This window comes from Pseudopodoces humilis, chromosome 18 (genome assembly GCF_049639895.1).
Source record: "Pseudopodoces humilis isolate 2021_Gansu_Grassland_sample_001 chromosome 18, ASM4963989v1, whole genome shotgun sequence".
Taxonomy (NCBI): Eukaryota; Metazoa; Chordata; class Aves; order Passeriformes; family Paridae; genus Pseudopodoces; species Pseudopodoces humilis.
This window is the reverse complement of record NC_142217.1, coordinates 4,757,271-4,771,793: the sequence shown is the minus strand read 5'-3', so window position 1 is coordinate 4,771,793 and position 14,523 is coordinate 4,757,271. Positions and strand designations below refer to the sequence as shown.

The window sequence follows — 14,523 nt, the reverse complement described above, 5'->3', positions numbered from 1 at the left end:
GGCACCGCGTGCCAGTGCCTCAGCACCCTCACAGGGAACAATTCTTTCCCAAAGTCCCCCTCTGTCAGTTTGAAGCCATTCCCCCTTGTCCTGTCAATCCAGGCCCTTATCCAACTCTCCAGCTCTCTTGAAGGCCCTTTAGCCACTGGAAGGGGCTCTAAGGTCTCCGTGTGCCTTCTCTAACCCAGGCGGAACACCCCCAATTCTCTTAGCCTTTGTATTGATGAATTAATGATTAACATCAAAGACCGAGGAGTGGATGCTGAAAACCAGCGAGAGTTCAAACGCTGGTTTTACAGAGGGTCTGTGCTCCAGAAAACAACACCCACGACGAGACACCGCTGAGGAAGAAGCTGCAAACTGCCGCCGCTGCGAACGCCGCGCTACCGGCGGCTCTTCCCCCTCACGGCCGCGCCCCTCCCACCCCCGGCCCGCCCCTCACGGCAGCTGCGGGGCTTCCGCGGGGCCTCGGCAGGGGCTGCGCGCGCCCCGCCCGCGGCGGGAACGGGCCCGGCAGGTGCGTGAGGGGGAGCCCGGGAATGGCCGGGAGCGACCGGGATCGGCCGGGAATGGCCGGGGCGGGCGGAGGAGGGAGCTCGGATTCCCGGGGCTCGGCTGCGGCCACGGCGCCGGCAGAGCCCGAGGGGGCCCGGCCGGCCTTGCCCAGCACTGCCGGGCACGCCCCTCGCTGCGGCCCTGGATTCCGCTCCAAATCACGAGTGTCCTCAGCCAAAACGGAGCGTAATTGTGCTGTGAAGGCTTCTGTTTGTTTTTCGTCATTGCTCGTTGTTACCTTCTTTGATCTTTACAGAAGCATGAGTTAAGTTTCATCCCAAAAAAAGCTCAAGATGCCCGGTAGGGAGTCTGGAGGATTTGAATTGCAAGGAAATGAGATCCCCAGCACTTAGTAAGGTGAATAAAAGGATTCCTTTTAGCATATATTTTAGGTATTAGGATTGCATGTGCTGTCAGAATCTGTCTGTGGAGAAATTGACTATATTTATGGTTATATTAGCTCATGACTGCACTCTTTTTTCAAGGTTTCTTTTTCCCGCTTCTCACACTTGTCCAAAAAACTATCCATTATTACTTCTGATTATTAATAAGGTAGACTAGACAGGAAAGGCAGAGAGACGTAATTCATGCTGAGAACTCACTGAAGGATCTGCCTTAAAATGTCTGTTTAAAAGGTTATGGAACAAAAAGACAGTAATAACCGGCAGGAATAAGTTGCCAAACTGGCAGAAACAGGCAGGAATAAACTATCAAATCAGATGCAGCCCCCAAGGACAGTGTTGCTAGTGATGGTTTTCAGCAGCAAATGTCTGACGAATTTTTAAAGAGGATTCATGGGGAAATCCAAGGACTGCAGACCTGGAAGTTTGACCATTAACATGTGAATTAATAGAAAATGTAGCAAGGTAGGATTATTGGATGGCTGCATAAGTAGGGGGGAAAATGAATGTGGCTTAAAAGTCATACCTTAAAAAAAGTGCTGGAATTTTCTGCAGGTCTAAATAAGCATGTTGAGGTCTGGCTCATAGTCTGTACTCAGATTTCAGAAAGGTTTTATACAGGAGCCCTTTACCTGAGCTGCCTTGGGCATAATAAGGGAGTTCCCCTGTCATAAATACACAGTTGTTGCAGAGATAGGAAAGAGGATGTGAGTAAATGGGAAGCTCTCCTGGTGGCTGGAGGTCACCGTTGGGGTGCTGCAGGGATGGTTTGTAGATGACATGGAAAATCAATGTTTCCAGCTGGCTTTGCCTTATTTAAAGTGATAAAGAAGAGGCTGAGGGTGGTGAATTGCAGGTGTAAACTGATTAATATGGGTGGGAAGCAGTGCAGATTCCCCACACAAAATGAATTTTTGGAGCAGTAATAGCGAATTCTGTGAAGTTTTCTTCCCTGGTAAGGTCTCCCTTTGACTACTGTTACTGAGGCCTAGGGAAGACTGCCTGGATCAGAAGGTTCCAGTCCAGAGACATGGAGGATGTGTGGAGGAGCACTGGATGTTTATTCTGTTCTTCCCCAGGCTCCTGCTCTTGACCTGGGCTGGAGAGCCGGATACAGGGAGAGGTATCCTTTGGTCTGACCCAGCATTGACCTAGCATGTATTTCCACTTAAAATCTGTACAACTGGGAATTGCTGTGAGGAACTGTCTCTCCAGTGTTTTATGTACTCTTCTTTATTCTGTCAGAAAAATTGATGTACCTGAGGAAGGTTTTGCAGGTATCTGGACCTGGGAGCCAAAAGTACATGCAAATTGCTTGTGGGATTTTTATTTTTTTCTTTTTCTGTTTTTTTTTTTTTCATGAAAACTCATTAAATACCTAAGGAAATGTCTGCAAATGCAGTCTTTTTAGAAGGATTAAAGAATCCTCTCTAGACTTTGTTGTGCTTTGACTACAGGGTGTATCTGCTGCTGAGCTGGATTTTACACAGATTTGCAGTGTCTCTCCCAATTCTGGCTTGCAGGCTTCTGAACCACTTGCCTGAGATTAGCCCAGAAGCCCTGAACACTCTGGGCTCTTGTGCTGATTCAGCTCTTGATCTTCTTTTTCTGACTTCCATACCTTTTTTTTTGTATGTGTTTCCCAGATGTACTTAGTAACTTGTAGTTAATTTGGTTACAACAGGATTAGTAAAAAGTGATTAAACACACGGCTCATTATTTGAGGCCCAGGAGTAGAATTTGTTTATTATACAAGCAGGAAAATCTAGATAGAAATGAAGAGCTGCAGAATTTGTATGTAGACTTACAGAAGAGGTTGTGCCTTTTGCTTCCCAAATACACAGAGCTTGGATCTGTGGTATGTGTTACCTTCTACAATGTGTTTTTACTTGGGAAGAAGAGATTTGTATTTACAAGCAACATATTTTCCAGAAAGTGTAGATGGGCTTTGAGGCATAAAGCTTTGTGTTTCAGATCTTACTGTGAACAAGCAGGGAGACAGAGGGTGGAATGTTTTTTTTTCTGGGTTTCTAAACTGGTGTTGTAGCCCCTCACTCTGCCCTCATGTTTCTGTACATGACCCATTTCTCCTGGCTGGAAGGCAATTTCCTGCTGCTGTTTCTGTTGAAGATGCTGAGATGTGTCAAGAATCAGCCCATAGCAATGAAGTTACAAGTGCCCTGAGGCTGCTGCTGTAACATGTCAATAAGAGCACTTGCAGCTTTTAGGAATGATTTAATTGGAAGTGCAGTAGGTGCCAGGCAGCTCAGATCCTGTTTCTGGTGTCGCATTCCATAAGAGCACAAATTACCAAATGAGTTAATGCTCCACTCGAGTCAGCCATGTTTGCAGCATGTCTTTATGTGTGGCTGATGAGCTGGAAGTTCCAGTTAAAAGTGTCAGAGAAGTCTGGAGGTGTTGTCTTCAGTGGGAAGTGCTGCCTTGACTGAGTGTTTCAGAGGGTCAGTCTGAAATGGTGAAGTGTTCCTCCTCTGGCCTTTCCTTCCTGCAGCACTTTCTCCTAGACAGGAGTCATTTGCCAAGGCCACCAGACAGTTTTGTCTGAGGCAGCTAGTGAGTTCTGACAAAATTTTTCAGAATTCCCACCAGGTAAGAGCCACAATTCAGAGCAGAGTACCTGGCATGGAGCTGGTGGTTCTATGGCAAGTCTCTGACACCATCAAATTTTTGCAATAAAGAATTAGGTATTCATGAAAAAAAATAAAACCATCCTACTTCTCTGCCAGTCATGCCAATGTGATTTGATTTTTTTTTCCTGCCTATTTTTGTATGTCTGGATTTTTCTGAAGTGAAACATAACACTGTTGGGGAATTGGCACTGGTGATTCAGATTGTAGCAATGCTGAATTTGTTTCACTGTAGGGAGAAGAAATTGTTGCTGATGGAACTTCATTGTGATAATCAGCAGACCAAAATAAAGATTGGTTTTGATATTGAAAGTTTTTGTAGTAATTTTTAAAAGCTGATGATATGTAAAAAATTAGTGGAAACAGCTAATTACTTATGTATATACCTGCTTGCAGGTTCAGCTGTGTATAGGATTCTTTCTCCATTTCTACATCTTTATGATGTTGAACCCTTACATCTACATGTGGTTCAATGTAGAACAGGTGTCTTTGCATTCTCTTGTAAAAGTCCTTTTCTTGAGGCTGACACTTTCTAAATTTAGTGCCAACAGGAGCATTTAAAAAGTTTTATTTCAGCTTTCTGTGTATTCAGTATAGGAAAAGTGCATTCCCCACTGAATAACAAAGGCTAAAGACCATCTTCAGCACTGGGAAATGGGCTTTTTCTGGACCAACAGAAAACTGCAAATTATTCTGCAGTTTGATCTAATGGTGCACTCTTGGCATCACAACTCTGTCAGATCTCCAGAATCTCTTGGCCTGTTTCAAAGCACTTTATCCAGTGAATAAATGCTTGTGTCTGTTCAGCAGGTATAAGGACTGCAGCACTGAAGACATAACACCAGCTTTCTGGAGCTCACATAAGAGCGTGGTGACAAACCAGAAGAACGTGTGATGTAGTTGCCTCTGGTCCATGCTGTGGGCTGGAGCAGTGGGTTGAATCTTCCTGGTAAGTTGAATCATTTTGGGGAGATTCTAACACAAACACTTCTGCAGCATAATAAACGAGTTTGTGACTGGGAATAAGGCAGCTCTAAATTTCCTGTGGAGGTTTAAATTCTGATCCTGTTACATTACCTTTGAAAATGGTTGATACACAACTTCTGTGGGCTTTCTGTGGCAGCACAATTTCTGAAGTGTTTGTTTTCTGTTGTTTCTGTCTGCTTAAAAGATTACATTAGCTCTAGGTAAAAAGTACAATACTACTAGTTCATCTCTGCTTTCACTTTCTGAATTTTCTAACCTGACAGCAAACTTATTTTCAATGCTTAGTGGAGCACAGTTGCTTTTATCTGCAGTCATTAAAAGATGAATACTCAATCTGTTTATTCATCAGTAGAGCCCAATATTTGCCCAGCCTGGTACAAACACAGCTAAATCTGTCACCTGCTGCTGCAGTTTTCATAGGTTGTCTGTGTAGTCAATAGCTTTCAGGTCCATTGTTGTGGGGAGATGTGTTAAAACAGAAGTTTGTGGAAATGAGTTGCTTTCAAATAAGCTTTATAATCCTAATTATACTTCTATCTATTTTCTAGAGCTATGCCAAGAAAAAGAAAGCTGTTGGCTCAATTAAGTGCTCTTCAAAACAACACCAGCTTCCCTCAGATCGATGCCGTGGAGCAGCTGAACACTACACCTGGAACAGATCCTTCTCCAAAAAGCAGCAAATATTTTGTGATAGAGAAAAAAACTTCTCCTCAGCTACAAGAAGATTTTTTCAACCAGCCCTGTGTTAGTCTGGCCAAGTCATTTCTGGGACAGGTAGGACATGAGAACCGAGATTCTTGTACTGGAGCATGTGCTAGCCAATAACTTAGTGTAAAAGGATGAAATTCTTTCTTTGCCATTTGACTCCCAGGCTTGGCTATTTTAGGAATACAGCTCTCATTCCTTCTCTTGCTAAGTGCAGTGGAATTTAAAGACCGGTAGCCGAATCTATTCTAGATGAAGTCAGAGGAGTAATTTTTCAGGTTTAGTCTGTCACATTTTTAATTAAGTTTTTTTTTTGTGGAGTTTTCCTCCCTTTTTCTATTTACTAAAATGTGCTTAGCTGCTTGTGGTTTGAAGGCTATTTCAGGCCCATTATTTTCCTTTCAGCAATTGCTTTACTTTTTTTTTTGTTTCTTGTTTAGCCCAGTGGAAAGTAATGCTCTGCAGTCAGCAACATCTTTGCCTCCATTTTACTGTCTTGTTATGCTAAGGATTGCACAGTTCACAGTTAAGCTCTCTTCACTCCAAATACTGCTATTCCTATCTTTTGTTTCTGAGTTTCCAAGTCATTACCTGTTCATTCGAGGACTTCTCCCTTAGGCCATTGCCTAAACTTTGAGGAGTCTTTAAACATTGCTGAGAGCCTTTGGAAATCAGAGTGGTAGAGATTCACTCTTCTGCTTAGTGAGTCCTTCAGAAAACTCTGTCTGTTTCCAGGGGAGGGAGTTCCCTCAGTTTCCAGTCCGGGACCTTCTAAACTCAGCTGTAAAATGTGTGTTCCATTTCACTGCTATGGTCTTATCTTCTCTGAGTCTTTTTTATACCCTTATTGTCCGCAGGGTGAGCAGACTCTCTGGGTTCTCATGGCTTTAGATAACTTCAGGAATTTGTTCCACAAGCTGTTGGTTTTGGCTTGTTTTGCTGCATCCAGCCTTTTTTTATTTTCTAAGGATATCTTGCTTGTAAGTGACGCCTTTGCTCTGCTTTTCAGCCCTGCTGAGTTTCTTTCTGGTCTGCCTTCACCTCTCTGTGATACTCCACATGTGCTGCTATCTTTGCAGACATCCTGCTAGAGGCTTGCCTTTCAGGCCTTAACCTTTGGCTGCCTCTAAAGTTCTTCCCAACAACCTCCCTCACTTTACGTAGTTTCCTCTTTTTACTGGTAGGCAGGACTCTGATAGATTATTTTTGGACTTCAGTGCTTGTGAAAAGACACTGAACTTTATCCTTCACAGTCATGATACTAAGTTGTTTTTCAGGAATAAGTCTTAGGAAAAGACTTTGTGTTTTGCTCCAGATCTGAGAAGTGAGTCTTTTCTCATGAGGTTCCTGAATTCTTGCTCTGCACATTTCATGGTGTCTAAGAAAATACTGCACATGTCCTGGTGGTTGACATCTGAGGATGCCTGAATTCTCCCATTACTGATACATTTTTGTTGTCGTAATGGCTCCATCACCCTCATGCATTTAGTTATTCCAGGCAGATGATTTTTGAGTCCTAATTCTGTATTTTTCCTACTTAGGCCTAGTATTCCAAACCATGTGATTTCTGTCTTAATTTTACATTTTCTTTAAAGTACAACCCCCAGTCTCCCATGACCCAGCCTATTCTCTCACAAAGGTAGTTTAGTGTTTCCTTCATTACCTTCATTCTACCAAACTTTGGAGACAACTGGTATATTAATCTTGCTTACCTTCGTGATACCTGAGTTCTTGGAAACAAAAAAGATACATGCAGTAAATGGCCTTTCAGAGGGAACTGCCAGAACATCAAGATACAGCCTCAATGAGAAAAATAACCTTTATGAAGTGGCTTACTTTGAGGTGTTGGGAATGATCACCGTTTTCAAACTTTTTTATTCAAAAGAATATTTGGTGTGTCTGAAGACAGGGAAATGCCTGGATGCTTTTAAACCCGTAACCTAATCATTGCATTTCATCATACTGAGGGAGACATGTGGCCACATGGGTCTGGTTTTGGGGCGTTCCCAGGCACTTGCTGAACACCAGTGCTTTTTTTTTTCATAAAAAATAATAAACAGATTATTTTCAACAGTTTGACAAGTGCTGTAGGGAAACTGTGGTGTACCGGAGCTGCAGCTTTGGAAACCAACTCCTGGAGCATCCATTATGGATCAGATCAATATCTGCATTAGCAATCCAGCACAAACATCTGTTAGGAATTAAGCTTGGTTTTCTCAAGGTCATTTTTGAACAGCTGCATAATTAAAGTGTTATAATTAAACAGATAGCTGGTGCCCAAACAAGACCCTGCTGCAGTATTTCATACACATTAAGTAAAGCACAAAGTTTAGAAATCAGGTCAAACCACAAATTCCTTTGTACAAAGTTCAGTGGTTGTTTTATTTTTAAAGAGAATCTTTTGACTGTCGTGTTTTGTTTCCCCTGCATCTGCTTTGTTTTATTTAAGGAGGTACCAGCAGCAAGAACACACTGTAATAACAAAGTTCTGTTGTTTGCCTGAAGCCAATTCCCAGCTCTCCCACACTGCCTCTTCTCTGTGCTGCAGAAAATACTCAAATAGCATTGATGCTCTCTCTAGAGCTGATTATCTCTGTTATTTGGGACTGGGACTTGTTTGAAACATCTCTAGGGAGAGAAACTGTCTAATCATAGCAGTTATTTAATTGTGCCACTGTCATATTTCTTCTGATCTAAAGATTATACATTCATGATGCTTCAAGGTTGTTGTCAGCGGTGATTTTTGCCTTAAACCTGATGGATTGGAGTGGAGAATACAGAAAATAACCACAAAAGCAACTCTGTGGGCTTTAGTATATGTAGGATCATAAATTGATTCTTTTTAATACTGCTTTATCCAGACACTCCAGGCATTTTGTGGGATGAGTGACAGGTAGGAACTCCTGGAACTGGACTGTGTCCTGAGCACTGGAAGCTGAAAAAGTTGGTGTTAGCTTACAGACTAACTACAGGCTAACTGGAGAGGCTTTAGTACCATCAGGTCCTATCTTTCCCAATTCTGTGTTTCCACAGCTCTTGCTGTGGTTATTTTGTACTGAGGGCTGGTAACTGATGCACTCTGACCTCTCTTTCAGATTTTAGTTCGCAAACTTCCTGATGGCAGAGAGCTCTGGGGCAGGATTGTTGAAACAGAAGCTTATCTGGGTGGGGAAGATGAAGCTTCCCACTCAAAAGGTGGGAAGCAAACACAGCGGAATGCAGCAATGTTCATGAAACCAGGAACTCTGTATGTGTATCAGATCTACGGGATTTATTTCTGCATGAATGTTTCCAGCCAAGGTAAGCTGAGGCTGAGAGAGATGCAATGCCAGCAGGATGGGGCTGACATTTCAAGCTGCAGTGGTGCTGCAAGTCACTTATGTGCTCTCTGTGGGCTCTGTGGTGTCAGTGACTTGCTGGCATCATCATCCCATGGGGCCTGGGCTTTGCCACTGCGATCAGGGTATACCTGTGGACACAGCACAGCAGGCAGGGCCCATCTCTAGCTGCCCAGTTTATACCAGCTGAGAGCTGTTCAGGCACACAAATTTTGAGAAATGAGGGAGAATCTGGATAGGATGGAGCTTTCAGTTTTGATTACCTGGACTGCTGCTTCAGTCATGTGATTCAGTGAACCTTGTTCCTCAAAAGTGGTGATGTAGAGAAAAATTTGGAATCATTAGTGACAGCCTAAATCTTGGTGTCTGTTGCCATGGCAGGAAACTCCTTTGTCTCTTACCTTTATCTTCTGAGGCTTAAGGAAATGTTGGGGAAAACAAAACGTCTGAGATGTCCTAAGCTTTAGCAAGGAGTTAGTAGGAGCATTTTAGCTGTCTAGCTGTATCTAAAAGCAAAAAAACACACCCAATCAAAATCAAAATACCCAGATTGTTACAGAATCTCCAATAGTTCTCAAGAAAAAATAATCAAGCTCTAATTAAATTATTTTGGAATTTACTGAAACTGTCCGTCCATATTTCAAGACTCTTAACAAGCATTACTGAGAATTTCTTCTTTTTTCCTTTCCTTTAAGAATGACAGTATGTGCCTTGCAATGGAGCTGTTGTTTAATTACACACCTTGAAATGGCAGCAAGTGTTTCCTAGGTAACTACTTGCTGTTAGAAAAAAATCTCAAACCCAATTTACTTTCTTTTTCACTATTTCAGTGATAAATGTTAAAAGGCCTTTGTATTCCTAAATGGAAAACAACTGTAACTGTGACCATTAATGCTCAGGTTTTGGCCTTTGGACAGAAACCAAGCAGAAAAGACAGTGCCAGGTTATAGTCTTGGGGAAGAGCCTGACTTTCAAATGGGGGTCTGGAGTCTGGTGGATGAACACATGTGAACTTCATTACATTGGCTCTGCCAAATATGTTCAGATAATGAAAGCACACGGTTCATTTGTCAGGATGGGATTCCCCATGTTTGAAATACTAAGATTAATACTTTTTATTTTAAAAAAGTTTAGCCTTTGAATTCTAGAAAGATTTCTTTGAAATACACAATTTGGGAAATTTTTATTTATATACCTGTGTTTTGTTTTGTAGTAAAGCAGTTAAAGGGCTCCCTGTGGTGTTGGAATTCATTGGATTTTTTTGTTACAAACTTCCTCCCCATCATGTTACACGAGTGACACCAGGCAGAGCTGTCACTGCCAGCTTTGTCAGAGCACTGCACTCAATACCATGGCTGTGCACACTGTGCATCACTGATGGCAGCTACAAAACAGGAGCTGCTCCTTCTGTGTATTTGCTCATGTGCAGGAATGTTGAAAGAAAGAATATGGGGAAGAATCACACCTGAGTTGTTTTTCTTCAGTTAGAGGGAGAAGGAGTTGTTTAATTCTGCTGTTGTTTAGTCTGAGGGAAGGATTGAGGGAGTCATTTTCATGGTAGCACCTGGGTAGAAGGCAAAAGCATTTCTGGATATAGGATAGATCTTGGAAACTTTGTTTTGTCTCTGGCTGTGAAAAAACTCAAAGAACCCTGGCAAAAAAAAACCAAAACCGACATCTCTTGTGGCATAGCTTGGTCCTTATTCATAGCACAGACCACACTCTGAAGATAAACAGCTCCGAGACAAGTGTATCCTCTGAATCAGTGGAGCTCTGGCTCTTTAGGGATCCTTTGTTCTGATACACAACCTCACAGCCTCTGACTCCAGGTGGAATAAACCTTCTCTGTTCATTGGTTTATGCTGGGGTTCAGGCTCCAGTATCACTTAGGGGTGGGAAGGGTGTGTCACCCACAGCTCTGTGTTCATAAAACCATAATGAGATATGGGAGGGCTCCAGTGTTCTTTGTCAGTGAGGAATGGGAATTCTTTGTGCACATCATCATGGGGAATTTTACTCTGAGAGGTCTTCCCATCACTGAGTGAAATGCTGCAAGTGCCTGAAGCCACAGCAGGCAGCACTACATTTGGAGAAATCATGGGTGGTAGAGAAGAGCTTATAAAAAAAAATTTTTTTAAATAAATTTAAATTTTAAAAATTAAAATTTTTAAAAGCCAGAGTCTTTTAGTGTGCATGAATCCTACAGTACATCCTGAGCAGCACAATTATCTCAGTACTAAGAGCTCTTCCTAGAGTTAAGAGACATGTGGGGCTTCCCTTGCCTCAGGAAGAGGATAAATGCCAGTCATGCTTCTCTTTCACTTAGCTGTGATCCATTTCTCTGGAATTTGCTGAGGACTGTGTTTTGCTGCCAGAACTGAAGGAATAGACTGTACAATCGAGAGCCCAGAGATGCTCAGCCCAGGGTCACACTGCAGGGACTTCTCCCTAACTTTCAGCACCTAGAGTAGGATTTTGAAGGGGGTGTTGAGGAGCACTGAGTCAGGTAGGTGAATGGAGGAGAAAATTCTCTTCTCTCCAGTGGCCAAGAGCTGTTTCCAAGCCTGGGAGCTGGAGCTGTTTTGGGGAAGGAGCAGGAAGCTGTGCTGTGGGACTTCACTGCCATGTTATGATTTCTGGCTGCTCAGGGAGAGAATTGTCCTCTGTAGTGTTGTTAGATCCCAGCTTTTAGCCCTGAATGCTGCTCATCATACAGAGTGACTCTTGGCAGGGGAGATAAATCTCACATTCCCAGCTGGCCCTGCTGCTGCTGGTGTGTGCACACTGGGAAGATGCTGATCCCAGGTACCCTTGAGAGTGAACTGCTGCAGGCTGGGAGGGGGATGAAGTCAGGCTGAAGTGCTCTGGAGTTGAGACAAAAGGATTCAGCTACTCTTTGGAAATTAAAATTAAATTTCTAATGTGGAAGTTTGCATGGGAGGACCCAAAGGTGTGAGGGGAAGAAGGCAGTAGCTCATTATGGTATCCCTGCACTCTTGTCCTGCCTGCTGCCTCCACCTCTTCCCAAGGCTACTTTTTGGGCAGAGTGGGGTGTGTGTTGCACACAGCAAGGAAGAACCTGGAAACTTCCAGGTGGAAATGCAGAAAAAGCAGCCAGAGACAGAAATTCCCAGTACCCCTGGCTGGGCTCTGTGCTGCTCTGGGAGCACCTGCAGTTTCCACATGAAGTGCTCGTCTCTCTTCATGTGAACTCCCAAGGACTCGATTCAATTCAAGTGTGACCACAGTTTCCACTTGCATTTGAGATGGATGAAAGCAAGTAGTGTAATGAGTGATTGCTCAGAATCCCACAGTTGTTCCTGGCAAGGGAGGCAGCAACATGATGAGAAGGATATTTCTTCGTGCATTGATAAAAAGCAGAATTAGGACATGGAACATGTTCTTAAAACTCTAAAATGACCTTTGAGCTCTAAATCAGTGTTAGGCCAGGGAAGTGGCTTTTGGCTGCCAGATTAGCATCAATCCCCCTCTCCTTGGAGATGGGAGTGCCTGGGAACAGATTGCTGACAGCTGTTGGAATTCAGGCTGTTGATTTCACCGAGCTGTAGTGGGGGCAGCTGGCACACCTCAGAGAGCCAGGACCTCACTGGGAGCCCAGAGGGGTAATTTAGTGTGGGATTTGTACAAAACATGAGAGGGATTCTATTTTGGGAAATCGCAGGTCCTTAGGGATCTGCCAGTGCCTACAAAAAAAGCCTTTGCCAGGCATGAGCATCCAGATGTTTGAGGCTGGAGAGGGGATTCTTGGGGAGCAGCACAGCACAGATGCTGGCAGGAGGGCAGCCAGCACAAGGGGAGCTCTGTGTGGGGCTGTACACAGGCCCTGTGCCAGTGCTCTCCTCACCCACTCAGGAGCAGGAGAAGACCTCCCTGCTGGCCACTGGAAAACACCAGGGAAATGCTTCCTTGTCAGACAGGGAATGTCTGCTCTGAGCTGTGTCTTTGTTTCACTGTCATCTGACTGCAGCAGCTGGGAGGGCAGGAGACCTCAGGCTTCTGACAGGGTGGCAAATCCCATTTGAGAAAATAATTTGTCCATTTTGTTCAGTCTCTGTCATAGAAAGGTCCTCTCTGCTAAGTGGTGCTCCCAGGGCTGTGCATCCCACAGCCAGACTGTGCAGCCCTGTCCTCCCCAGGTCCCTGCCTTGGGAGAGCTTCCCTGGCACATCCAAATCACACTGCTAGAGCTGTGCAGTGACCCAAGGCCGTGCTCATCCCACCTGTTACACCTCCAGAGGGAGTTTGGATTGGTACCAGCCCAGGCTCCCTCAGCAGTGCCTGCTCCCAGTGCCTGCAGCTCCTTCCCAGGTTTCTCTTTGTCCTGCTTCCCTCTGCAAGCTGCCTCTTTCTGCTGGCAGCATCCACTCTCATTCCTCCTCTCCTTTGTTAGCTGGAGTTCCTGTAATCAGAGTTTATTAGAAATCCACTGGGTTTGGGAGCAGCTTTGGATACCTCTGCCAAAACTGAACCAGATGTACATTTATTCCTGAACATTGTGCTGACATAAGAAAAAGCTCTTGCCCTCTGGCAAGCCTTGGAGCAGCAGCCAGACTTAGCAACATCAGGCGGAGCTGGGAAGAGCAAGTCAGCACTGCAGAATGAAGGGCACAGAGTTACAGGACACTGGAGATTTGGAGGAGGGAAGGGAGTGCCCTTGGAGCAAAGGACAGGCCCCATGGTTGGGTGCCTCAGGCCATTCCCTCCTCCACTGGGCTTAGCCACAGGCTTAGAGCTGAAGTGCTGCCGGCAGTGGGCTGAAAGGTGAGGCATTCCCAAAAAACAACCCCATACTAACACCCAGCTCGTTCTGCACAGGAGAAGGGGCTGCAGTGCTGCTGCGTTCCTTGGAACCTTTGCAGGGCTTGGATGCCATGAGGGAGCTGCGCAGGGCCTCCAGGAAAGCACCCACCAGGCTGCTCAAGGACTGGCAGCTCTGCAATGGGCCCTCCAAGCTCTGCCAGGCGTTTGGCATCGACAAGACTTTTGACCAAAGGGACCTGACTCAGGATGCTGCCATCTGGATGGTGCCTGGACAGGACCCGCCGGGGGAGCAGGACGTGGTGGCCACCACCAGGATTGGCATTGGCAACAGGGGAGAGTGGGCACAGAAACCACTCAGGTTTTATTTACGAGGAAACAGATTTGTGAGTGTTGTAGACAAGAAAATTGAGAGAGAGATGGCGGCAAGGGGACACTCCCCTGGCAGCTGACTAGTCTTGAATGTGTCCCAGGGACCAGGACTTGAGCTATGCTCTGTACAATGGCCTCAGGCTGCATCATGGCAGATAGAGGGGCTTGGGGGGTTTTTAACAATAAATGTACTTTGTCACAATGAATGGGGCAAGGTGGAGTTTTATTTGCAGGAGACTAGCCTGGGCCGCCCAGCCAGAACTGAGACTGGTTTTGGACACTTTGGACACTGAAGGCCACTTTCTCCCTTGCCAACAGATCCAGACTTAATTAGGGTGGGTGAGAGAAGGATCACAGCTCTGGGCTGCTCCCAGAGCTTCAGCCCCCAGCAGTGGCCAGTGCTTGATTGCTGCAGGGAAATAGCCAAAAAATGGGGTGGCAGCAGAACAGACTGAAAGGATGGGAGCTGGGAAAGAAGGATGTAAAGGGAGGATCTTATTGTTGTCTGCAGCTACCTCAGGGGAGGGGGTAGAGAAGACAGAGCCAGGCTGCTGTCAGACAGGATGAGAGGCAACGGGCCCCCAGCTGGAAAACAGGAAGTTTTCATTAGCTCTTATGGAAAAAAAATTTCCCTACAGAATGGTCAAACACTGGAACAGGGCCCCAGAGAAGCTGTGGGCCATTCACACCTCCACAGACAGGTCCTGAGTGACCTGAGCTAACACTTTTCCTTTGAGC

General features: G+C 44.9%; 1 protein-coding gene across 4 annotated transcripts; it reads left to right on the top strand.

The window, feature by feature from the left end:
- The first annotated feature begins 436 nt into the window (after positions 1-436).
- On the top strand, positions 437-13,991 carry MPG (N-methylpurine DNA glycosylase). Of its 4 annotated transcripts, none has more exons than XM_088064352.1 (6): positions 450-517; positions 812-912; positions 4,415-4,553; positions 5,140-5,365; positions 8,392-8,596; positions 13,471-13,991. In XM_088064352.1, the coding sequence occupies exons 4-6, from the start codon at positions 5,144-5,146 to the stop codon at positions 13,863-13,865; spliced, it is 822 nt and encodes a 273-aa protein (XP_087920478.1). In that variant the 5' UTR covers positions 450-517; positions 812-912; positions 4,415-4,553; positions 5,140-5,143; the 3' UTR covers positions 13,866-13,991. The 4 variants fall into 4 exon arrangements, with proteins under 4 accessions (XP_005522913.1, XP_087920477.1, XP_087920478.1 ...); XM_014252509.2 differs by having other exon boundaries at positions 4,412-4,553; XM_005522856.3 differs by lacking the exon at positions 812-912 and having other exon boundaries at positions 437-517.
- Positions 13,992-14,523: the final 532 nt, after the last annotated feature.

Coding starts and splice junctions, on each gene's coding strand:
- MPG (XM_005522856.3), top strand. CDS start 5,144: ATGCCAAGAAAAAGAAAGCTGTTGGCTCAATTAAGTGCTCTTCAAAAC. Junction 5,366..8,391: donor CCAAGTCATTTCTGGGACAG/GTAGGACATGAG, acceptor CCTCTCTTTCAG/ATTTTAGTTCGCAAACTTCC. Junction 8,597..13,470: donor CATGAATGTTTCCAGCCAAG/GTAAGCTGAGGC, acceptor CGTTCTGCACAG/GAGAAGGGGCTGCAGTGCTG.